At 38.0% G+C, this 26,826-nt stretch overlaps 2 protein-coding genes across 2 annotated transcripts; both read left to right on the top strand.

The window, feature by feature from the left end:
• The first annotated feature begins 8,443 nt into the window (after positions 1–8,443).
• Positions 8,444–11,144, top strand: srd5a3 (steroid 5 alpha-reductase 3). Its single transcript, XM_066677466.1, has 5 exons — positions 8,444–8,684; positions 9,239–9,390; positions 9,508–9,699; positions 10,601–10,723; positions 10,816–11,144. Exons 1-5 carry the CDS (start codon positions 8,482–8,484, stop codon positions 11,073–11,075), a joined length of 930 nt encoding a protein of 309 aa, XP_066533563.1. The 5' UTR covers positions 8,444–8,481; the 3' UTR covers positions 11,076–11,144.
• Positions 11,145–13,259: 2,115 nt separating this feature from the next.
• On the top strand, positions 13,260–26,124 carry tmem165 (transmembrane protein 165). The gene is made up of 6 exons (XM_066677819.1): positions 13,260–13,800; positions 15,107–15,332; positions 16,852–17,027; positions 20,618–20,803; positions 22,913–23,018; positions 23,098–26,124. Exons 1-6 carry the CDS (start codon positions 13,663–13,665, stop codon positions 23,172–23,174), a joined length of 909 nt encoding a protein of 302 aa, XP_066533916.1. The 5' UTR covers positions 13,260–13,662; the 3' UTR covers positions 23,175–26,124.
• Positions 26,125–26,826: the final 702 nt, after the last annotated feature.

Here is a 26,826-nt window from a genome sequence, read left to right as displayed (position 1 = left end):
TATTTGTTTTATATATATATATATATATATATATATATATATATATATATATATATATATATATATATATATATATATATATATGATCTATATCATCACCGTAATAATCTTATCATTTCTTTAATAAGGGGATTTGGGCTGTGCATATTTCCTGCTTATATTTCTTTAGGAAGCATTTTCTGATACACTACATTTATCTGAACTACCGTTTTATTTAAACTACTGTACGTATAAAATTGCTGTATGACAACACATTTCGACAAGGTAGCACAACTCGTCAGAACTTGGTCGTTTTTAAGTTAGTGAGTGAGCAAGGGAGGGAGAGAGAGAGAGGTGTGTGAGACTTAATTTCAGGACAGTACTGTAAACGTGAATTATACTCAGCAGCAGGTAGGGGGTGCTCAGGACACTAAAAAAAGCCAGATTCTCATGTTGTATTCCTTTACACACAAATAAGTTTTAATACAGCTTAAGAAAAAAAATAGACGTGTATATTTTTAGCTCCCATAAATCATTAGTCTGTTTCCTTTGGCCTAGAAATTTCCCCACTTAGAGTTCACCACTGCATGCATTCACACCAGCACATATACATGGATAAACCATTAAAATTGCCTACTTTTTTACAGTCATTGTCCATTTTATAAGCTAATTTGACCACATAGTTGTACCTTGTAATTTTAGAATTACAGACTGAAGTCTATCTGCTGGCTGTGTTGTGATGAACTGGATCAGACACTTCAGTGTCACTTCTGGACTCCTGGACCAACCAAAATTATATAGTAAACAGTGTATTGTGACCACTTAATAAGGACTACAGGGTGACCAACACAAACTTTGCAGAAATAGCTTCTCCCTCTGCTTTTATATGTACAATGTGGTCTAACAAGGTGGATTTTTCTAAACAAGGTAAAAGTGGGCTAACAATGTATGCCGATCAACAGACTACAGTCTAGCTGTAGGCTACAAAGTGCACTTATATGGAAAGTGGAGCTTATAAAACGGGACAATGAGTGTAGAAATAAGTAGATCTTTTTAAGGGTTTGGCTCTTTGGTGGGTGATACATAAAGACATTTCAGAATATTTTATTTGAAAAGTGAAGTATAGTTAATCTGTTGATTGACATATTCAGTGATACAGGTCACATATTGTGGGTTTAGCTGCGTAAACATAACTGTTTAAAGTTTCAGAAAGATTTAATATTGTAAGAATAGAGTTTTCCTGTGGACCTAAAAGATCTCTAGTGGTAAATAGCTGTCAACAATAAGGAAAAGAAACCTTGGATTAATATATTAATATATATTAATATATATTTAACATGTGTATTGTATCATTCAGCTAAAAACCACAGTTCTTACCTCTGAGTGACTTTTCTGCTTTATGAGCACTGTTTATGTTGACAGTCTATGGTTTTACATGTAAGGGCCTGACATCCAACACATTAAAACAACACTAAACTTTCTGCAGTCTCCTACCACAAATTATCCAGCATTTGATGTAAGGCTAAGGGAGCTCCAAAGAAGCTTTATAAAAAGAAGAAACACCACTGCAGTGCTTAATATAACGATGGGAGCATGTTACAACATATGTGAATGTTTGCATGTATTCTGAAGTATACATACACAATGTCCGCTCCAATTAGCATGAATGCTTACAGATGTGGAAAACCATGCAGATCTTACACCCAGCCGCTAAGATAAACTACCGTAAACTGGACAAGAACCCCCCCTGCACAAACAGGCCTCTGCTTGACTGCCCCAAAGGAGATGTGATCAAGCTCAAAATGTGAAGGTGAGAACTTATAGTGTGTATAAACATGGAAGTCATCGGTTTGATAATGGATGGGCTTTTAACATGTAGTTGAGAGGGCCCCATTCTGTTTTCCCTCTATACTTTTCCTCCATCATAAAGATCCTTTAGACTTCTCAGCATTCCTTCATAAACAAGCACACAGAATGCCTTGGTATGAAACATCTGAACACTGATCAAAGTTAAATCGTTTTTGTATTTTCAGTTTGATAAACTGCATTTGGGGAATGTTGTTAATGGCAGCAGTATGCGTGGATGTGTGTGTTGTATTGTATTACACGGCTGAGAAAACAGAAGCAAGGGTTTTGCTGAGGGTGGCCTGGATGTCGCTGGGACAATTTTCTTTTTTTTTGAGTGAGAGGGAAAGAAAGAGAGAGAGGAGAATGTAGGGCATTCAGCTGTTGTGGTGTTTGGGGTACTGGGATAGACATTGACATGTTACTCTAATGTGTCTAAACACTAGAAGTCAAATCAGAGAAGTTGAGGAAGAGATCATTTATATCATAAAATCCCTCTATATACATTATTTGGCATAAACCCAGGCTTTTTTCTGAAAAGAAAGGTATCAGTAAAATCTTTGCTCTCTCTCTCTCTCTCTCTCTGCTGTTCCTGGGTGGCTAAAATTTAGATGTTGGAACATTAGTGTGAGGATTTGATTTAATTTAACCACAAGAGGATTAGCGAGGTCAGGTGCTGATTTTGGATGATTAGATCTGGAACTATCCAACTCAACCCAGAGTTATTGGAAGGAGCTTCATCACTCCACATCATCGTGAATGCTCCACATTCAAGTGCTAGTGGCCTTTAAACCTCTATAAGTAACACAACTCATTAGGGAGAATATACACTTATGTGCATTATATCAATCCCAGAGTTTTTCTGCATTATACAATTTAAACAGTTGAGTTTACAAAACACTGGACCTTAGTGTAATAGTAAATGATAGACTTCCCTTTTGGGTTAGGAGTCACCAGGTTTTTGTCTTTTTCCTAAATACAGAGAAACAAATCATTGTCCATAATAATCTGGTACATAATAATACTGATGCTGCAAATTCTGCAGCAAGATTTCTGTAGAAAATTGCTTACCATAGCTTTGACCTATTGACGAGCATCTCATATTCTTTTCTAAACAGTCCCTGTATTTACTCAGTAACAAAGAATGTTTTGCATTAATAAAAGAATGTTTGCAAGTGTCTAAGTGACTAATGTGTTTTTTTTTTACTTATTTCTGTAACTTTATAGCAGATTTTTGCTGCGTCATATTATAATGTCCTCCTAATGCACTGGTTGAGCCAACCCAAACACTCTGCTCCTCAGACACTCACTAATCAGTGTCTTCAACCAACAACAAGTTGGTTAAGGGTTTTTTTCCCAGGAAGCTCCTCTTACTCACTGATGTCTGTTTAATAGGCAAGGAATGTTTATTTATAGAGCACCTTTTATACAAGAGCAAATCAAAGGTCTTTACAGAAAAAAAAACAGTTAAATTAAAAGCAAGAATAAAAATCATTAAAGTCCATTAAAACATTTAAAAGAGTGCAATAAAAGGAAATACATAAAAAGAAAAAAAGAAAACATGCTAAATATGATTTAACTATTCAAATTGATACAATAAAAGAAAAGAAGTAAAGTGCCGTTACAGAATAAAAGTGCAGAGTATTTTAAACTAAGCTGTAAGCTGCCCAAACAGGAATGTCTTGATTTAAAAGTGTCTAAAGTCTGGGCTCTTCTAATATTCTCAGTCAGCTGGTTCCATTTCAGAGCGGAATAGTAGCTAAACACTGCTTCTTCAAGTTTAGTTTTCATCTGTGTGAGGACTAACTGACTAGTCCCTAAAGATCAGAGATCTCTGCTCGGCATTCATTCATTCAATCATTATCTGTAACCGCTTCTCCAGTTCAGGGTTGCGGTGGGTCCAGAGCCTACCTGGAATCATTGGGCGCAAGGCAGGAATACACCCTGGAGGGGGCGCCAGTCCTTCACAGGGCAACCAAGAGGAAGCATGTATAAAATAAATAAAAGTGGATCAAGAACCCTGGGGGAGACCAGAGGTCACTGGCATGCTCTTGGAAATATTATTTTCTATTTATACAAAGTAGTTCCTGCCTTGCAGGTATGAAACTAACCACTTTAGGGGTGTTCCTGAGAGTCCAACATATTTTGTGAGTCTATCTATAAGAATATTATGGTCAATGGTATCAAAGGCAGCACAGAGGTCAAGAAGTAGATACCTTTCCAGCCTCCATATTTAAGCAATTTAAAAACGAAACTTTGGAGGAGTCAACTCCATTAAGACAGTAGTAGCACTACATTCATTTAGCCAAGTCTCTGTTAAAAGTATAAAATCAAGCACATGTGCTGTAATAAAATCATTAATTAAGTGTGATTTGTTTGTGAGAGATCTAATAATTAAAAGAGCTAACTTAGTAACTTGTGCACTTTGCCACAGAATCTGTCACGCATTTTATATGTTGTAGATTGGATACATTCACATACATTCTGATAAATACTGGAATGGGAGAGATTACAGACACCCAAGGTCCAAGCTTGTAATATGTTTAATGTCAAAGTTTCGATCAGCACTGCAGTGTAAGGTAATATGACCTGCACTGGAATATATATATATGGATGAAAGGTGGCACAAAAAAGTGTGCACAGCCACAGATGGAGTAAAATCTGTATCTGTAGAACTACAAAGCGCTGTTTACAAACTTCTTGTGTCAGTAGCAGAGGTCAGTTCACTATCACATTCCATGCATTAACTGCTGAGTGTGCTAATGCAGGGACTGCTTGTGTTGACTGACACTGGTTATGTGGGACAGTTTGATATCTGAAGAGGCATAATTAATAGATAATTAGGAGAATATGGTGATGGAAAGAGAGATGAAGTGACAGAAAGAAGGTCAGGAGGTTTACAACTGGGCACAATGAGGAAGTGGCAGGAAAGTCAGGAAACGGAGTACACATCCTCAGACAGGAAAGCAGCCTTCTCTAGGAGGCAGCCTGGAATCAAATGCCTTAGGAGACTCTGTCTGTATCTCACACAGATTCACACACACATGCATGCGTATCAAAGATAATAGCTCATAAGGGACATCAAAAACTTCCCACACCAGAACCCTACATATTATTACTTTCCTGCAGTAAATCAGGTTCTTATAAAGACGGAGTACACCCAAGGACAAAGAACCAAGGCAGTGCACTAACAAGTTCAAATTTACAGCTGTGTAATAACTTCCACACGATATCAGCAAACCACAACGATCTACACTAAATCATTGCAAATTAAAGCATTCTCCTGCAGCCAGTGGTAATTTCAGCTGCAGAAAAAATCTTTGTCCACATAATTAGATGATTTCTGATGCACAAAACCTGATCAAACAACTGCACAGCGAAGAAAATATCCAGTTTGAAACTAAAGCTACTAAAACAACCTGAAAAATGTCTCAACCAATGAGACAACCTGAAAAATAGTTATTCCTGGGGGAAAAATGACATGCTGTGTTGCTACTTCTCAGGTTGTCTCATTAAAGTTTATTTAAAGTGTTAAAAGCAGTGTATGTGGGTATGCTCATTGGGATAAATCTTTTCTTATATAAAATGAATATTTCTGCTGTTGCACACAGACAAAATGAGGTGTATTATTGGTGGGCTAAATAAGTTTCTATATGAAAATGGCAAATGGGAGCATAAGTACCTCAGGAGCAGTAATAAGTAAGTGCAGAGACAAGTGGCTATTTATGGACGTACATCAATGTTTGTCTGAGTAAGCTTCAAGGAAAGCCGCTTTGGCTGCTAATTTTTTTTTAAATTAAAGATCTCTGAGGCAAATAATGCATCTTAATTGTAGTCACAAAGCTATAGTTCTTTCAATAGTGGCTAGAATAGCATCAGGATTGGGTGACACGACAAGGATTTTTTTTCGTAAAGCAAGCTGACTGTAGTGAAACACTGATTTGTAAAAGATTGTTAAATAGATAAGCTCCAATATACTGCACAATGTTTAATGTTGTTTTTTGTGAGCATGCCCCTTTGAGGATATGCATCATATAAGCGGAAAGCCCATACTATGTAAGACAGGAAAATCTGTCATTTTAACTTAGTCACTTTGGCACATGACTGTAATCCCACAGATAGATAATGGAAATGTATTTTTGACGTGAAGATGAAATTCAATTTATCAGTTCTGAGGTAACAGTACATGTTTCTTTGTGCTGAGAAACACACATCTGCTTCAGAGCAGCTGCACATGGTCACAGAGTTCCTGTCTGAAGAATCAGAAGACAAGCCCAGAAAAACACTCTGCATTTTCTTTGATGTTTGCAGGTCATGCACAGCAGAGAAATCCACAGAAAAGGAAGAGAGACTTCCCTCTGCGTTAAACTCAAAACAGAACATGTTACAAGTACCATATCCTACAGCAAGATTTATTATATGGTAGAAAACAATATCCCACAGTTTGGTGCAGACATGGGCTATATGACTATACTAATAATAAACTCAGTGCCTAACCTCACCTCGCTTGTCTTCTGACTGCGCAGTATTTAAATTACTAAAATATCTTAGATTTTCTTGACATGTCTTGAACTGCTCTATTTCTATGTGCCAGGAATCAATAAGAATTTTGGTGTTGCAATACTGTTAATATTGTATTTCCCTATTTTTACATATCAACACTGGGTTTTGAATCTTTTTGTATCTTAGTGCAATAGTTTTTGGATTCCAACTCTTTTAATTGTCTGGAATGCATTCACTGAATTGATGAACTTTGTTCTGAATTAAGTTGCTCAGATAAATGCCATAAATGAGAATGTAAATGTAATATTTGGTGATTCTACTCAACAGGAAATTAACATATTTAGTTGCATTTGAGAAGGAAAAAACACTAAACTCTCCCAAAAACCGGCCCCTCAGGATCAGAAACAAAGGCAGAGGGAAAACAGCAGATCATTGTGCCAAATACAAATACACAGCTAATGTGCATATTGTGTCCTAAAATAATTTTTAATGTCCTAAATATCTGTTTCTTTGTTTTTGTGTTAATAATTTTTCTAATTAACAGCGCCCATGCAGCAAGTCAAGTTTTATACTAAATGTTGGGTCATAGTGATGAACTGATTGCACTCAGCCACAAAATATTTGTGAGGTTAGTCACTGAGTTTATAATTAGTTCAAGATCAAAAATGCCATTCCAAAAATGCTGTTATTTTTGTCCTTCCGAACATTGCATACCACTGCGTATGTTAACCTGAACCTGCAGAGATTTCACTTGTACTGTCTGTCAGTGCCTATTTTTCTTTTGCTTTTACTATGTTCTTAGCTGCATGTCACCTAGGTTAACAATCAAACCCATCAAAAACATTCAGCATCCTGTGACCAGTGATCAAGGGCAATCTGATGACTAACAAAAACTGTGCAGTAACAGATGTCTCTGTCTCTGTATCTGACTTTGTATCTCCAAGGTGGACCAACAAGGTCGGTGAATATAACAGATTGGATTACTGGGTATTGTTTAAATATTCCAGTAGCACTGCTATTTCTAACCCACTAATACCAGCACAGCACACACTTACACATCCCCACAATGACCATGACACTACAGCATAGAATGATCCAACACACCCTGTGGTGGTCTGGTCATAGATGAATATGAATGGCTTATTGGAACATTCCAGCAGATATGAGATCAGGGTTGAGTGGTTGCTGAGGGATATAAGTACATTAAATCAGGAACAATAAATGCTCAAACAAATTCACAAATTAATGCAAAAATAATAGAATTTTTGAACATATATTGGTTATATTTAATTGTTAGTTATTGAGAAATAGGACTGGGCCCTGATAGCAAGGAGATGACAAAGTTAGAGGTCCACTGGTGTTTTGCAGTGTTTTCTTTACAGACCACCGGTGATCAAACAGAATTTTAGACAAAATGCCACATTTTAGCACTTTTCCATTCCCAGTACAATTTAATAATTTTTCCTTCATTGGGTTATTTTGTTATTCTTTATAAATTAGATTAGTAAATAATTTTAATTCAGCACAGTGTCAACATTTTCAGCATTATCATTTTATATCAGGCGTATTCATTATTATATCTCTCATAGTTTTAGGTAATATTTGTATTAGCTTGTTTTCCAGAATAAAAATCGTAGCGAATTTAAAATGTATTTGAGGATATAAAAATTTTATTAGATCCTGTTAGATCCGATGGACCATCAGGGTTCACAGTCAGTGGTGTGCCAACCTTTTTACGCCAGTGGATCGATATATGCTCGCTGTCTAGGGGAAATGCTTTCCAAATTCGTAAGGACTTGAAAATTATTCGTAAAAGTACAGAGGTTGAGCGCTAAAGGACACAACACGTGTATAAAATTCCTTGTTAAAGTAATATCAATGAGACACAAATGGCCCCAATCACCGAGGCGTTGGCGCCCCCTGCTGTAAACAGAGGAAACCGAACACCAACATAATCCACTTAAAAACGAATACACTGGTCAGTCAACTGTTACTTAAATACAGTGCAACTATACATTATTTGTATAAATTATTTAATAATCAGGTCACAAACTAACAAAGTAACTATTACGGATTTCGAATGATCTGAACCCGAAGTCATCCGAGCACTTCGTTTCTCATCGGAACTGTTTAAGTGATGCACGACACGTTGCTATGATGACTGTTGTTCTCCAGGTTGTTGATATCGTGTGGATTTTACTGGCGTCAGGATTCGTCGCTGCTTTTTTCCTCCACAAACTGCCACTAACACTCCCACTTTACGTCCAACAAGTTTTCCAGGATTTAATTCGATACGGAAAGACTAAGGATAATTTGAGGCGCCCCGGAATCTTTCAGCTTTTTGACGTTCCCAAAAGGTTCTCTCTCTCTCTCTCTCTCTCTTTCTCTCTCAATATATCACTCGTTTACTCCTTAACTGATTCACTTATTCATTCACACACTTTTTTTCTTGTCATTCACGTTTTTGTTTGTTTGTTTTGGTGTAAAATTCAACATCCTCAATAAAACATGACACATTTTCAGTACAATGATTGGAACCATGGGCTGTAAAGTCTACATAATGAAGTCACGCATAATGTGTGAAGTAAAGCCCTCCAGCACTGAGCTGTAGCAGTAGAACTGTTCTCTGCAGTGGTGTAGCTCCATGTAATGTATTTGCGTTGAGCTGAAGTAAGATTTATGATCCAGAAAATAGTCATTCAACATAACCTGACCTCAAAGATGATCCAGCACCTATTTTAAAGCCTTCCCAGGAGAGTAGATAGAGGCAAATACTCCAGGAAAGGGTGTGTAAAAGTGGGTATTAAGGATAAAATAAAAGCAGGTATTAAGGATATCAGCTACTCTAAAATTCTTGCTCATTTTATAACTTTGAATATTTTCAAAATATTGTCTCCTTCAATTCCTGTAGGTGGTTCTGGCATTTCTATGCTGTATCTGTCCTGTGGAATGGAATTCTCCTCTTCCTCCATCTCCGCTCTGTAATATTTGGTGAGGAGCTCCCTGAGTTCCTGACTGATATTCTTTATTTCTTGACTGGACAATCAAAGGTTCCTGGGACTGGTATGTCTTTATAGAATACACTGGCATGGTTGCTGCTCATCATGATATTGCCAAGTATAATAATTTTATATCTAAGTATGACCACCTTCTTTCACTCACTATTTTCCCCCATTACAGAACTTCATCATACTGTCCTGTTGGTGCAGTTGCTCATGTGGATTCATTGTCTCAGACGCCTGCTAGAGTGCCTGTTTGTTAGTGTTTTCTCCAGTGGTGTGATCCATGTTGTCCAATATGCCTTTGGTTTGAGTTACTACATCATATTGGGCCTGACTGTCCTGTGTGTGGACATTCAACAACCTGCACACGGTAAACTGAGCTCCTGTTTTTCATCAGTTTTTTCTGCCTTTAGCAATACATCTGAGAATATGTCTGAAAGTGAAGTATGTCACACAGCTCCAGGGACCTGAAGGTTGTGGGTTCAAGTCCCGCTCCAGGTGACTGTCTGTGAGGGGTTTGGTGTGTTCTCCCTGTGTCCGCGTGGGTTTCAAAAAAAAAAAAATATATATATATATTTTTTTTTTATAGTTTCCTGAGCAATTTTATTTCATGTTGTAGATATTACAAATTAATAGTACAATATGAAAATATAATTTTAGCTATGGTATCAGAAAAAAACCCTGTTTGGAAAACCTGCACTCAATGAAAATTGAGTCAAAAACCTGACTCGAAAAAATTGCTGGCTTTGTTGTTGTTTGCCTGCTAGGATGCAGGAGGTTCCAAAGGTGCTCCGGTTTCCTCCCACAGTCCAAAAACACATGTTGTTAGGTGGATTGGCAACTCAAGTGTCCATACGTGTGAGAGTAAATGTGTGCGTGTGTGTTGTCCATCGAAGAGCTGGCACCCCCTCCAGGGTGTGTTCCCGCCTTGCACCCAATGATTCCAGGTAGGCTCCAGACTCACTGCGGCCTGAACTGGATAAGCGGTTACAGATAATTAATGAATGAATGAAACTGAAGTATAAGTTCATACACTGTCACACACCTGATCTCATAATGAGCATAACAAGAAAATGGTCAGAAAAATGACTTACATTTAAATCACACACACAAGCTGAAAATCTATTTGCAGAGGCTACATTTAAAAAGGACAGGTTTTAATGTACCAATTGTTCACTGTGATTCGATTTTAACATAAAATGTAACGGGTGTTCATTTTTCAAGTTGTTGTTAAGATAAGTATTGATATTCATGTTTTGCCTTTCTGTCAGGTGCCTCTGCTGGTCTGCAGTTCTCGTGGTATCATATAGCAGGTGTTTTGCTGTTCATTTGGGCATCTCTGCTTCAGCATCGTTCACTGTCACTGCTGGCCAGTCTGCGCACAAACAGCTCAGGTAAGGACTCATTTAGGAAATCTAAAAATAATAAAATCCAGAAGTAAATTAAAGCTCCTCAAAAGGATCTCTCTCTGTTTCTCTATGTGCAGGTAAAGTGGAGACCTTTGCTCACAGGATCCCACATGGGGGCTGGTTTGAACTTGTGTCCTGCCCACATTACCTGGCTGAACTACTGATATACATTTCTCTAGGTGTGTGCTGTGGCTGTTGCTCTGTTACTTGGTGGCTAGTGGTCCTCTATGTTCTTTTCAATCAGGCTTTGGCTGCCCAACTATGCCACGAGTACTACCGAAGCACATTTAAGTCATATCCAAGTAATCGCAAAGCCTTCATTCCATTTTTGCTCTGAACTACACTAAGATTGGACTAGATGTATTTTTGACAAATGTACTATTTATTAATAAATATCTAAAGAATACAGTGGTGTTTTTCATGTATACCTTCTTGTTTATTTGCTGACAAACATAGAAGATTTACTGAGAAATATACCTTCAATGCACAAGTTCACACATTAAGCATAACATTACATTGTAGTGTTTCCAACGGTTAAAAAACCTCCCAATGAAACATCCTCTTACTCACAAATGCTACTGTGAAGTTTGTCTTTGCACTAATATTCAAATTATTATTTCACTAAATTTGCTGTTATTCTGTATCAGTTTTAAGAAACAAGTTTTTAGAATAGTGTTGCAGCACCTAGAATTTATATATATATAATTTTTTAAAATAGTTTCCTGAGCAATTTTATTTCATGTTGTAGATATTACAAATTAATAGTACAATATGAAAATATAATTTTAGCTATGGCATCAGAAAAAAACCTGTTTGGAATACCTGCACTCAATAAAAATTGAGTCAAAAAACTAACTCCAAAAATTGCTGGCTTTGTTGTTGTTTGCCTGCTAGGATTTAAGTCACCTTTAATCAGCAAATTTTAATTAATCTGAGCAAATGAATTGCAAATCGTGCACACATTTTATTTAATTTGAGGGAATTTATTAAAATTCATGTTCATGTTTTCTCTAATTTGTTTGCATGAAAGAACTAATTCATTCACTGAGGTTAAGTCTTTTGCCAAAGCTCCTTAAAATAGCTGTATGTAATGTGCGTGCCCTGGTATCAATGACTGCAGTCACTGCACGTAAAGTAGAATTACCTTAAGTAGTCCATAAATACAAAAGATATCAGCTCAGTGTTTATCATAATGTGTACATATCAATTATGAAGTGCGCGTACAGAATCAAATTAAATAAAATCATATTTATTTGAATAGCTCTTTTTACAACTGATGTTGTCACAAAGCAGCTTCACAAAATTCCAGCAATGACAGAAGTTTTTACATGAAATGTAAAATCCTCAGGTGAGCAAGCCAGGGGCGCCAGTGGCAAGGAAAAACTCCTTCTGAGCTGAGGAAGAAACCTTGGGAGGAATCAAGGCTATCCTCCTCTGAAGAGTCTACCTACAAATTATTGACAAAAATAAAAGGACCCTATACATAGCATAGGTCTGCTGTTATAAATCAATCAATCAAATTTTATTTATATAGCGCTTTTCACAACAAAAAGTCATCACAAAGCAGCTTTACAGAGATCCGGATCCAAGCCTCCTGCCAGGGGCAACAGTGGCAAGGAAAAACTCCCTCAGCACACGAGGAAGAAACCTTGGAAGGAACCAAGACTCATACGGGGAACCCATCCTCCTCGGGTCGACATGTTATGCTCATGTGTACTGATACAATCATAGTATATATAATGTAGGCAATGAAGATATTATTATTATAATAGTAGTCATAGTAGTAATACTTAGGAGTCCAAGAAAACTATGTAGGGTGGGTAGCTAGTCCAAGGCAACTGACAGCTGGTCTGAAGCGGGTAGCAGAAGCTTGACAGTCATCCAATCAGTTTCCAGGCAGGCAGGTGGGCAGTCGTCCAGTTGGAAAAAGGTAGAGGAATAATATTTGGTGTACGTAAAACTGAGAATGTGAACGTTTCCAGAGTGTGGCTAATGACTCCGGCTGATTTGACTATAACAGCTTTAACTAAAAGGAGACACACAGACATGGGAGCATCCTGAAACATGGCATCCCTCTGCTCCACTGAAGTGTTGAAGTAAATGGCATATATCATCATTGTCTTTTCAGCTTATCACTATAAGCACATAGCGCTTTAAATCAAAACACAACCCCATAAAAATAATAACTATTTGCACACGAGTTTATTCATATAAATAAAAAAATAACCAATTAATGCATGCATAAATAACTAAATAATAAAAATAGAAAAAATATTAATCAAAGTTAAAATTAGTAAAAAATAAAATAAGAACATGAATATAAATGTAAATTAATAAAAGCAATTAATTAAGGAAAACGTTCGCTCGAATTAATTAAAACGCGCGCACGGATTGTAAATCGTTCACTCAATGGTTACAAGTAGCTTAGCAAATCAGGACAGACCCTGTGAGCTGTGCGCGAGGGTCTCTCTTTTTTATAGATTTGTATGTAGCCCATGATCTCGCTGTATACAGGAGCAGAGCTGAGCGGCGGGTGGATCCACATGGGCTTCAGATCAGATTAAAAATGGAGACCAGCAGGATGCTGCAGTTTGTTGTGGCGAGACTAAACTTGACACACTGTAGTTTACGGACAGCTCCAACAACCAAATAGGTCGTACATTTCAATGACGTAGGCATGCTTGGTCCACGTTGTCCTCAGCGCGGACCAATTAGAGCGCGCTACAGAGCACAGCATGCTCGAAGCTGCTACAGCAGAGACTCGCTGAGTCTTTGACATGAATTAAGCTAGTTAGTTAAAGTTAGAGATCAGCTCACTGTCCGCTAAGTTATTCCTTTGATAAGTAAATATTCAGTTGTTTTATGGTCTTGAGGTAGGACATATATCAACCATTATCTTCCTGCTGTGTGGGGACACTTTTAAGATGCCTCTCCGGGCCGGTTCTCGGAGAATTGAGGCGAGCTTGTTTTTGGTCTCTTTGGCCCTGTTTCTGTTGATTTTGACAGGAGTCTCTGCGATTCAGGAGGACACTAAGATAAACGAGGAGCAGCAGCCTATCGAGGTAATATTAAACTTTTAATATCGTATAAGTTACATTAATTAAGGCTGGCAAGTAGAGCATTGTGGGTTAACCATATCTAGGGCCGAATCCCAAATTACTCATTGCTCCCTACATAGGGCACTGTTAGTTTTTTTGTTTTATTTTTTTTAAATTGCATCCACATGATTAACGTATAGTTAAGTGAACGCACAATTGAATCACAAATGGTTTTTGGGAATATACTCTCTTTTTGGCACAGGAGCCGTCATTTTAAGACCTACGTAGTCAACTAGGTAGGGTAAGAAATGGAGCCATTTCAGATTTAGCCCCATTTCTAAAAGCGAGCGAAGTTGGCAAGTGTGCTTCCTGAGGCTGGATTGAGTTTCTTAACGTTGTCTAGTTTCGATAATGAAGTTCCAGTCGTAGTGATACCTCTGCAAGACATTTTCTTCAGCTAACACTCCCTTGGTTTCTCTTGGGTGTGTGTCCCCCAGTAAATGTTTCTGTGTAAGCTCGTGTGAGTTTATGTGCCAGAAACATTAAAAGTTCGTGGTCCTTGGCATTTTTTCCAGCCTGTCGTTGTACATTTAGAATTAAACAGGATTTTTTGTTACTATACATTAAAGATCAATGTATTAGTCCTGATTGGCCAGTCTGTTTTTGCCTCAGGGAATAATTGCTTGGGGCTAGACTGCCTGTAGCCAAATTGTTGGAAAATTTGTGAAATTTTAGATTTTCAAGGCATCATAGCAACTGTCATTTCAAAACCTAAGTAGATTCCATTTATGGATTCCGTGGAGTCAAATGAATGGCTTTCAACTTTTACAAAAGGTCAGCTTTACTTAACATTGGCCTTTTAACTAATAGCTCTTTCAACAAAGTAAATGGTGTCTATTCCAGGTCTGATTGCTCTTCTGAGAGCAGCACATACTACGGCTGATGTATAGACAGCTGTGGCTATATAGGTTCAGTCAGAGGTATTGTTGTCAATGATATTATCATGCCACTGTGTGCGTCCAGCTGCAGACTACACAAAAGAAGCCTTACGTTGACAGTAGTACATAGAATAGTGTTATGATACAAGTGTTGCAAGTAATATTAGCTTTTATACACCTAGATAACTCGGGTGTAGTGCTTTGGAACTTAGAAGTCAAACATACACATGTAGCATAGCTATAAAACATACACAAACATACAAATGTAGCATAGCTATAAAACCAGACCTGACAGCATTTCACTCACCACTTTCAGTTTAAGGGATGCTGTAAGTCACACTTTTATAATTCCTCTTTTGCTAAGTGTAAATGTTGCATCTTTTTATCTACAGAAAGTTGCCACTGGCCAACCTGCAGGTCCAGTGGTCAGTCAAGATGAGCCCAGTAAAGGCAACCTGGGCTTTATCCATGCATTTGTGGCAGCCATTTCAGTTATCATCGTCTCAGAACTGGGAGACAAAACCTTCTTTATCGCAGCCATCATGGCCATGCGTTATAACCGGCTCACCGTTTTGGCTGGAGCTATGCTGGCTCTTGGCCTCATGACATGCCTGTCAGGTGAGTGGGGAAGCACTGTCAAATGTTTTTACTTTCTGTGAATATTTTAAATACTCTCATCAACAAAATTAAAAGACAAAATTCTGTGAAATGACAAAGCTAAAAGAGCATATGTAATTGAAAGCATTTTTAGTGAAACATACCAATCAAGACTAATTTACTAATTTGTTGGAAATGTAACAGTTCAAGGTCTTAATGTATGGTGATCAGATCAGTATCTCCTGTAAAGAATTTTAAGCTTAGTTTAGTGTCAGTCACAAGTCACACTCTGAGTAATTGATCAATTTGGATTTAACCTTTTCACAATCTTATCTTTGCTGGGGTGGATGGTCATTTTTTACAAACACAAAAATACATAGTAAATAGGTGTTTTCAGTTACTTAAGTTGTTGACAAGTACCAGTGTTTTAAGTGAAACGTTCCGAATGGAGATGTTGTATTGGATTTCGACAAAGTGTGCTGCTAGGTTAAGTGCAAGAAGGCTGGCAGTTCGTTTTATTACAAAAATACAATTCTTGACTTAAAGGTTTGAAAGATTGCTAAAAGCCTTCATTAGAATTACTTAGTTTATCAAAATGAAATCAGAATGCAGTTTTGTTAGAAAGATTTTTGCAAATGATATGTTTAAGAAGTTTAATTATGCCACAGGTTTAGGTGGACTTTACATGTAAATTAGTTGGGTATTTTATAACCTGGTGGTTAGTGGACTAGGCTTGTAACCAGAAGGTTGCTGGTTCGAACCCCAGATCTGGCAGTCTGAGGTTCCCTTGAGCAAGGCACCAACCCCCACTGCTCCAGGCATGTGTGCTCACTGCCCCTTAGTGTTCACTAGTGTGAGTGTGTGAATTTGTGTTTCATTGCACAAATTGGGTTAAATGCGGAGAACAGATTCCTCTGTTTGCAGAGTTTGGCACAGTGGCCAATAAATTGATTCTAATTCTAATCCTTTATTTTCTATTTCAAACAATAAATATCAATATCAATATATATATATATATATATATATAAAAGAAAAAAAGAATATCATGAAAAAGTTGATTTATTTCAGTAATTCCATTCCTGACCTTAACCCCATAGAAAATCTATCGGTATTGTGAATAGGAAGCAATCTTTCAAACCTTTAAGTCAAGAATTGTATTTTTGTAATAAAACGAACTGCCAGCCTTCTTGCACTTAACCTAGCAGCACACTTTGTCGAAATCCAATACAACATCTCCATTCGGAACATTTCACTTAAAACACTGGTACTTGTCAACAACTTAAGTAACTGAAAACACCTATTTACTATGTATTTTTGTGTTTGTAAAAAATGACCATGATATTCTAATTATATATATAATACACACACAACGTTTTTAGGTTTGTGACATTATTGGGCAGAAGTACCTCATGCCTCGTATTAATATGTTTTTAAGGGTAGCAGACACCCTCCAAGCATGCAACAAATATTCCCCAACGACAACTACGTTATACCGCCATGATCTATTATTAACTTTTGACCTGTGTTTTTTCCCTATCAGTCCTGTTTGGTTATGCCACTACTATTATCCCACGGATTTACACTTACTATGTCTCCACGGCACTGTTTGCCATCTTTGGTGTGAGGATGCTGAGAGAAGGATTGAGGATGAGTGCAGATGAAGGTCAGGAAGAGCTTGAGGAGGTGCAGGCTGAGATTAAGAAAAAAGATGAAGAGGTGAGTTATGTGGCTATTTGAGACATGCATATTTATGGGATTAGGTTTTGTTTTTGAGCATGCTGAAATGTTTTAAGCAACATACTAATATATTGAATTAAACAGTGTTGTACTGTTACTGTATAATTATTATTATTATTATTATTATTATCGTTACACTTATATAGCGCCTTTCTAGACACCCAAGGACGCTTTACAATCTACACTGCTCAGAACGCTCAATTCACACACACTGGCGAGAAGCGGCAGCCAAACGCGCACAGCGTACTCTCAACCAGAAACGACCGTCCACCTGGAGGACTGCATCGGGCACTAGGGTTTAACCCAGGACAGAGCGCCAATCCATATCTGGGCTCACACATACAGACATTCATTCACACATCAGGACAGTTATTAGAGAAGCCAATTCACCTACCCTCCATGTTTTTGGACTGTGGGAGGAAACCGGAGCCCCCGGAGGAAACCCACGCAGACACGGGGAGAACATGGAAACTCCACCCAGATGGGACTTGAACCCAAGATCCCAGCGCTGGGAGGCGAACGTGCTAACCACCAAGCCACCGTGCCATAATATTATGCTGAGTATAATTCATTAATAACCCAATGGTAATAAAGTGATAAATGTTTCCCTACATACTACAATCTGTTAAGTTTATTTAATTTATAGTTCCCTTATAGTCATCACTGAAGCCCTAAAATCAATATAAGAACTTAACTGGCACTTTTATATGTGTTAAATATTGTATATGTAATTGTGATGTATTAAACTGTTGTAGTTTGCAACTAAGCTAAACTTAACCATTTGTTTTGAAGAGGGTCTTTGTCTTCAGAACTCTAAGTTTATTATTTTGATGTAGATATGACATCTTTAGTATTAATATGATCATCAGTCACTCTAGTCAACTGTTCTTAATCTTGATCTCAAAGATCTTTAATGTGTGCTCTGTAGCTGTTAGTTTCTTCTTTATAAGCATATTGTAGTATATATTAGACTGTGATTGTTTCTTGCTGCTGGAGTTGGCATCATTTGCACCTCACAGAACAATATTTGTCCCCAGAAGTTGTGAAAATGTCAAGTATTCAATAGAACAATGTGCTGACGTAGAAAATGTCAATCTGTATTAACCACATTGGCTTTCCAAGAGGAGTTAATTGTTTAAAAAATGTATTTTTAAGCACAGGGGTCACTATGCCCAGTGGCCAGTATTAGCCAGACCTGACCACTTTCTAAACAGCTCTTTGGTGGGAAGACCTATCACTTACTTTCACGCAATGACTGGCATCTTTTGTTGTTGCATGAAAATGAGCTCTGTCAAATGCAAATGATCATGTCATTTAACCAGGCGACTGTAATGTATACAAATTTTAGTAAGACATAACTTTCACATTTTCACTGCGTGCTTTGAAAAGCAGAACATTACAGCAGTAACATTAGGTGCTGTTTACTCATTTTGTATTCACTTTTTTTCCTGTAAAGATTGAACAGGCTCTTTGCCCACGTGGTCACAGATCATCACTTTTTCTGTTGTGGCATGCCAGGCTTTCACTGCTGTTTTTTGACCTGTTTGTTGATCCAGTGAAAATTTGAACCTCTTCAAAAGAGCATGGTGTTAATTTAAGAGCTGCCATTGTGAGTCGGATAAAACAAACGTGATCACTGCTTTAACTTGGAGATTTTAAAGATGGCTAGTCTTTACTGGAAGTCTGCATTTTTAAATGATAAATAAGTCTCTCTGGCCTATTAGCACTCTGCAAGGTGACATGTCATTTAGTACCTTCTTGACTTGTTTAAAGCTAGGCACAAACTAGAAAAACATAGCCGCTTTCAGGGACCAGGTACCAGATTTGCACTAGTGGAAAAGCAATAAAAAGAAAAAGAAAAACCCCAACCGAGTAGGTACCCTGCAGTAAAAATGTGCCGTAACATTACCAGTCCAAAATTGAAACACTTCCATTTTTCCTGTTTTAATGGACATTTAAGCCCATTAAATGCAGTAAATACAAATGAGCAGTAGTTGCCAGAGTATAATTCAATATATTTATAGAGTAATTTCTACTACTTGGGTTGTCACAAAGCAGCTATACAAACATCCTTCCCCAAGGGAGCAAACCAAGGCAACATTAACAGGAACCAAGACTCAAAAAGGGGAACAACAACTCGTGTTTGACACTTCTTTATCTTTCGGCTGTTCCCGTTTAGGGGTCGCCACAGCGGATCATCCTTCTCCATCTTACCCTGTCATGAATGTTCCCTTCACTCACACCCATCACCTGCATGTCCTCCTTCAGCACATTATATACCTCCTCTTTGGTCTTCCTCCCTTCCTCCTGCCTGATGGTTCTATCATCAGTACTCTTCTTCCAATATAACTTTCATCTCTCCTCTACAGATTCCCATCTTAATCTCACCTCTCTAACTTTGTCCCCAAAACATCCTTCCCTCACTGTTCCCCTAATCAAATTGTTCCTAATTTTATCCATCCTCAACACTCCTAAAGCATCTTCATCTCCACCACATCAAGTTCCTTTTTGTCAGTGGCACAGTCTCCAGGCCGTACAACATAGCAGGTCTCACTACTGCCTTATAAACTTTCCCTTTCATTCTGGCTGAGTGTTTGACACTATAGTAAAATAATCAAATAGCAGTGTATAAATTAATGGCAGTTTATAAAAAGAAACCAGTATGAAAACTGTAGAATTATGATGAGTGTGCAGTGGTCTATAAACGCCATGTTTTGTGTGATTTTTAAGTTTGAAGCAGATGAAGAATGAACAGCTCTAGTAAAACTCCAGTTTCAGCAATCAGTTTGTGACGTGAAGGCAAGACACTCGGGCACATGTTTTGGTATCCTCTCATAAACAAAGCTGGCAAAGTCATCAAGCAACCCCAACTTAGCCATTGCAGAGTTGCTCAGACCTTTATGCTCGCCCTTATTTCCTGGTTCTAACACTTAAAAAATGGAAGCAGTGTTACTCATTTGATCTGTCACTTGTTTTACTGTTGTGGCTGTGTACACTGATCAGCGACATCAGTGGTTTTCATCCTTTGGGCTATGCCTGCAGGGTCAGTTTATTGTTATTGGTAGATATTGCTGAAGTAATGTCAAGAAAATGGTATTAGCCATTTCTTAGTGATTGAAAAGTCTCTCTGACCTATCAGCACTCTGCAAGGTTTACATTTAGTACCTAAATGGATCTGTGCAATATGAGGCTCGCATAATGAAAACCTCAAGCAAAAGCCTTACAATGGACAAAAGTAAGACACTCCTATTCAGCTGTGAAGAGAAGACATTGAGCTGCAGGTTTGACAGGTTATGTAGGAGTAAGAAATAAGTAAGGGAGGCTTGCCTGAGTCATGCAGCTCCACCACTGAACTATTGAAGACACTTTTGGGAAATTCTTCAACACATGTTGGGGAGTATTTTCCTGAATCATATACGATTTAAATTATGGAAAGAATCAGAGCTCAGCTATTTTATCTACAACACTATAGACTGAATATTGTTCTGTGCTTTACTTTAGTAGACATTATTCTGCTTTTGGTTTTCTAAATAATATGATGTTTTCTACGACGGTATCTCTCTTTCTAGCTCCAGCGCTATAAACTGGCCAATGGGGCTCCAGATGTGGAGACAGGGACAGCAGCTACCATGTTACCCCCAAGGAGATGGCACAGTGTGATCTCACCCATCTTCATCCAAGCACTTACCCTCACCTTCCTTGCTGAGTGGGGCGACCGCTCTCAACTTGCTACAATCGTCCTGGCGGCACGAGAGGTCAGATAGCACTCGCATACATACTCTGAAGCAGTGACCTAACATGCAGAACAATCAGACATATGTGATCTCTGAATAGATAAACCATTGTTTCCGGCGCAGGAGGTGTTGTGGACATGTGGGTTTGAGTCCTATATGTGCCACAAGTCTAGACAAATTCCTAGTCATTGTAAACTGACCTAAAACCATCCATCAAAACCCAGCAGTCTAATATTGGCAGTCAGTTTTATAAAGCCAATTAGTTTTGAGTTTGTTGGGTTTGTGCTCTATGGCCCTGAGAAAAATCCACTCGAATGATGGATGCTGGACAATATTGCCTTAGGTTTAAAGGGCATATAGTATAAAAAAAACAAACAACAACCTTTCAGTGCATATACACATTAATCTGGGGATCTGGAGCCTACCAGCACACACATTCTGAAGCAAAGCAAGTTTTCCACGATCTGCCTAAGTCTGAAAACACGTTGTTGATTTTGTGCTGCATCTTATGTGGGCAAGAATTGTCCCGCCTCCTTGTCTGAATCTCTCCAATCACAGAGCTGGACCCGCATTTATGTCACAGAGAAAGACATGGTAAAACAGAGCAAAACAATCATGAGCTTGTAGAAATGAGTACAGATTAGACATGGCAAATATAACAACGGAGAAGACAGGCTCCTGGGCTCTCACGATGATCCGAGCTGTGGCTAAGTCTCATTTAAAGGAACAGGTGCTGAAAACAGCGTGAAACGAGGAGAATGTTGTTTATTCTTTGTGGTATTTTGACCAACGCATTACAGTTTTTCTCAGTCGATTTGGTACATTTCTCACATCATGATTTACATTGGCACGACAGCCAATGCATTTCTCAAAACAGTTAGTGCAAACAGCAAAATGTGAGCATGTACCTCACTCAGAATTTTGTTTTTGCCTCAAAAGCAAATATGTCAATCAACTTGTCTGTGCCTTCAGAATGTCTAGTTTGTGTATCATTGCCTATGAACAAGGCAGTCAATATATTTAGTCATGTTGTCAGTGAAGTGTACACTAAGTATTTTCTAATGTAAATTAGATAAGATTTTGTTTAAAGAACGCTGCCCATTCTGTGGCATATCAGTTGAAACGGTATGTGTTACACACAGAATACAAACTTACACGGAACACAGATTTATACATGACTGTATGTGGGAGACTGACAGCAAGAAATTGGACTGGAACTTCGTTCGCACTGCAATTCATTGACATAATATCAGATAGGAATTCAGGAAAGAGACGACATTTTGACAGCACTCTATAACACAAAAGAAAATCAGCAAAATTAGTCACTTACTATAAACATTCAAAACAACCTGAGACAACAACTTAAAAAAAATATAGTGCTTTCTTTTCTATACATCCAGATTCTCCTTTCTGTTGGGCCACATGTTTTCATCCACGTCACACTGGACTTTCCTACCTCTTCCCCTCAGCCTTCCCCCTCTCCTCGGCTGTTCACCCTGCCCACGGCCTTGTCTTTCCATTTTGAGACTTTGTCACACTGCAATGTTTGGTGTCTATATGTGTTTGCCAATTGAAGGTTCATGAGATGCACCTCTGACCTATTGTTGAAAGCTGTTTGACCACTGGTTGATCTAAACCTTCACAAATTCCCCTTCTTCACTCAAAGCCAAGATTCACCTGAGAACAATTTAATCAATTCAAAATAAATTACCAAAAAGGTTTCATAGAAATGTACAAACTATGCCTGAGAGATTATGACATGTTCAGCACTTTTGCATGTAATGACCTAGGCAGTGACCTTAAGCCTAAATGTTTTGGAGGGTAAGACAATTCAGTAGAACACATTTTGATGAACATGACATAAGTAATTGATAATGCAAAACACAACCGACAATTGCACATGACCATCTGCATGAATGTACAAAAGCATTTGCAAAATGTGAAACACAATGAGAAATGAACCAAATCGACTGAGAAAAACTGCAAGACACCAGAAATGTGTTAATTATTGGAAATGTGTTGCCTTAAACTTGAAAAAATAAATAATTAAATAAATGATTAAAATCAAGTTTGAATTTAGGCTGTTCAGTCCTGACAGTGTGGAAGAGTGAGAACTGTGCCCTGTTGCAGGATCCTTTCGGAGTGGCAGTCGGAGGAACTCTGGGACACTGTCTGTGTACTGGTCTGGCTGTGGTTGGTGGGAGGATGGTGGCTCAGAAGATATCTGTCAGGACAGGTAGGCTGGAACAGGTTTCACAAGTAGACATTACAGGTGAATTAGCAGCCGAATAATTACTTTGTGTCTACCTTCACAGTTACAATCATCGGTGGGATCGTATTCCTTGCCTTTGCTTTCTCTGCCCTTTTCATCAAGCCTGATGCTGGATTCTGATTGGAGGAGCGACTTTCTGGTGTTGTTCTGTAAATACCAGCTCAACTGTGCCCTATTCACAAGGAGGAACTGTACACAAAGTGTGAATAGTGGAGTTTGTGAGCGTGTGAGGTTGAGTGTGTACGAATGCAGTGTAACTTCTCACATCTTAAACCATACAGAACATGTCCTGAAAGCTCTGGTTTTATTTGTGAGATTTCTTTTCTTTTTTTTTTTTTTTCCCCTTGGATTTAGGAAGTTCAGATGTGCAATGTCACATTATTCGTTGACATCATGAGAGCTGTACATTTTCAGGGATTGCAGTTTGACATTTTAGTCAACTTCTGTGACAGGTGACCTTTTGATAAGCGTTTTTTTTTTTTTTATATAAAATATTCTCCTTGCGCTGGTCCTCACTCTCCAAATCACTTCCCTATAGTTAGTGTATTTGAACCTAATGCGTATTCTGGCATTTATTTTGTAATGATGGACAGTGTAGAGAACAGGTATTTAACAGTTCAATAACACATTTAGTGCACATCTTGTGATAATGCATAAACAGCAGCTGTCTTGTTACAAATATCCAATCATGCAGTTAATTTGTTCCTTGGTCCACTGTGTTTACACAAGTCATAATGTTCTGCACTCCTAAGCCAAATCCATGGATTCATACTTTACTGATGTTGACTTGCAAGGCGAGAGACCTTTTTAAGGTGCTTGGTTTAGACTCATGCTTTTTGTACAGATTGTTGCAGCATGCAGACTCAGCAGCTGTACTTTTAAATGAGCTTTAATTTAATTGGCTGATACACAGTGGTTAGACCCTGATTACAAGCATAATGCAACGTAATGATGATTTAAATTAAACTCATTCCTACTCACTCCTGAATATCGCTTTCTCCACACCATGGTCAGGCAAGCCATGAACAAACCTGCCCACTCTTATTGGTACCTGCTTTTATAAGGAATTTTGGGTAAGGTGCTACTTCTGAGTCTGTGTCATTGCTGTCCTAGAACACACTGCAGTTTCCCAGTCCTTGTGAGAATCGTCGATTATATGCAGTTTAGTTTCTACGGTTACTTGTTCTCATATTTAAGTTATAGATTTCATTGAGTTTAATTCTCTTGTGTGTTAAGGAGTAATTACACTGCAGTGTTTCACATTGTAAAATAATTTAAGAAAGGAAGAATAGAACAAGTTCCAGACTGCTGTGCTGTTGCAAATTTTAAATTAAAGTGGATTCTAAGTAAAATAAACGCTAAGTATTTTTTGGGATAGTGGTGTTAATCAGTTACTCTAAATATGCCATAAACTCAGTTGTTTTGACTTGAATGTAATGCCCATTTCTTGGTTCTGTACTTCATTTTCTTTACAATTTTAAATTACCCATTTATGGCATCTGTTAGTAGTATTTGCCCTACATGAGTATTTCAGGGAACAGCTAGTAATATTTTCATACAGATACCCTTTAAACCAATGTTCATCATTGGTAACTGCACACTACATGTCCAAGGACAGGCAAATTAAAATGATATTCATAATCCTGTCTTACCCGTCATTCATGTAACGTTCAGAGGCCAATGTAGTGTTGTTGTTTTTTTTTGTCCCCCACCCCTCTTTCTGTGAAACACATTTTATCAAGTGGGCTGACCTGCTGAGAAACATACACTGCCATGAGAATGAACAGTTGACCTTGGAAAAAGTAATTCACTTTGTCAACCCTGAGAGAAGTTTCTATTTATCTTATCTATTTATCTACTTCTTTTGTGCACTTTTCTCTGTTTTGAATATTTTCCTGTTCTTTCTTTTTTCCTTTAGTTCATGTACTGTCAGGCAGCAAACTGACTGCTGGTTTTTGTTTTTCAAGGTGACTTGACTTCATTGTCAATATTTGACAGGATTTGTCCAGCTTTGGAGGACAAGCAGATTCACCATTTAATGGCACAGTTGATGGGATTGTTAAAAAAACAGAATCCTGTAAATACTCAAATAAAGCCTGAGAATTAAGCTTGGCATCTCTTTGGTTGTCACAGCATTGGAGATGTTCAGTTACCAGCTATCTCTGAGGAATGTTTGGTTTAATAATTCATAACGTATTTAAAAAGCCTTCAGGTGTATGATTAGCATTAGAGTAGCAGACTGTTCTTGCCTTCTTGATGTAGAAAATGCTCTAGCTCCAGAATCAGTCCAACCAGAGAGCTGCTCAAAAACACCAGGTAGAATAAAATTAAGTTGTAACATTTTGCATGTGTAAATTATGACTCTCGTCAGACCAAATGTGAGACAATTGGAATGTGCACTCATCATAATCTCGCTCCCAAACTTTCATTCTCAAATTGTTTTTACTTGTGATTTTTCCCTCATGTGCCTCTCTTTTCCGTCTGCCTCTTTCTGTGGTTTCGACTGGTTTTAGGCAATTTGGGGCTGGGAGCAGGGATGTTTCTCTCATTCATTGAATGCTGTTGCCTCCTGGTTCTGAGACTGCCCACCTCAGATTGTATATGGCCCACCTAGTAGGTGCTTATTTCCCAGGACAGCACCAGAGCCATAAAGTCAGGATACAACCATAATCCACTGTTTACAGCGAGTTCAAATCATAATATGTGGCAGTGATGTTCGCTGCATGTAGGAGTTCCAAAACTAAGGTTATCTGAATCATTTGTCAAGAGTCGATACCTAATAATAGATGCTCAAAGGATCGTTTCATTCGAGAGTTGACTCCTGTTCACTAGCTACGTTTACTTTGTATTCCTCTCACTGTACAGAGATGCTGTGGGACAGCCTTGGAACACTTAGAAAATTGGAGAATGCTCAAAATTATTTTCCATTAAATGACCAAGGTACATATCCTCCATGTATATTTTTCTGTAGAAAGACTCTCCTAGTAGGCATGTTTATATTTTCCACCTGTTGTTTTTGTGACCTCTACTTTTGACAATGATATAACATGATAACTACCTCACTAGTTTGAGTAATTAAAAGGAAAAAAAAAAAAAAAGTTTATGGTTTTTCTGTTGGAATGTGCTGGCATCATGTCTCAGCCCATTTCTCCTGCATTTAAACCTTTCAGTGAACTCAGCTTTATCGCCAGATTTTAGAATCCATCTGAAAAAATGTTACAGTATATAGCTTTATCAGTCAAAACACGTTCAGAAAAATTGACACGTTTTTGTTTGAAACTTTTTTTTAATATGTTTATTTTCAAAATCGAGTAAGGGGAGCAAACGGCACCATTCGCTTAAAAAGCTTCCATTATGTCTTTGTTAATGTAAGAATAGCCTGGCTCATCAAATGAACCCAATGCAGCACACATACTGTGATATTACAGCACCTTTACAAAAGCACACATAGCTTATTTTAGTTCAAGTCCATGAAAACGGCATCACCCTGCAGCTCCATGGATCTCGGGATTTCAAGTCATGTTATGAATCCTAACAAATTGCAAAAAGTTAACCTAATCAAAGGTGCACTGGAATAATTAGATTATGAGGCTGTTTAAGCCCGCTCTCCCCCCCGTGTACTGACCAGATCGATTTCATGAGCCAAACACAAGTGTTCTGCAAAGAACGTCACACATACGAAGGTTAAATGATAGCAAGAGAGAACACTGATAGACATTCAGAACTTCTAGTGCATACATCAGAACTACAGAACATTAAACATGAGTAACCA

The sequence above is a fragment of the Hoplias malabaricus genome, chromosome 7 (genome assembly GCF_029633855.1).
Source record: "Hoplias malabaricus isolate fHopMal1 chromosome 7, fHopMal1.hap1, whole genome shotgun sequence".
Classification (NCBI taxonomy): Eukaryota; Metazoa; Chordata; class Actinopteri; order Characiformes; family Erythrinidae; genus Hoplias; species Hoplias malabaricus.
This window is presented reverse-complemented; position numbering and strand designations above follow the sequence as displayed.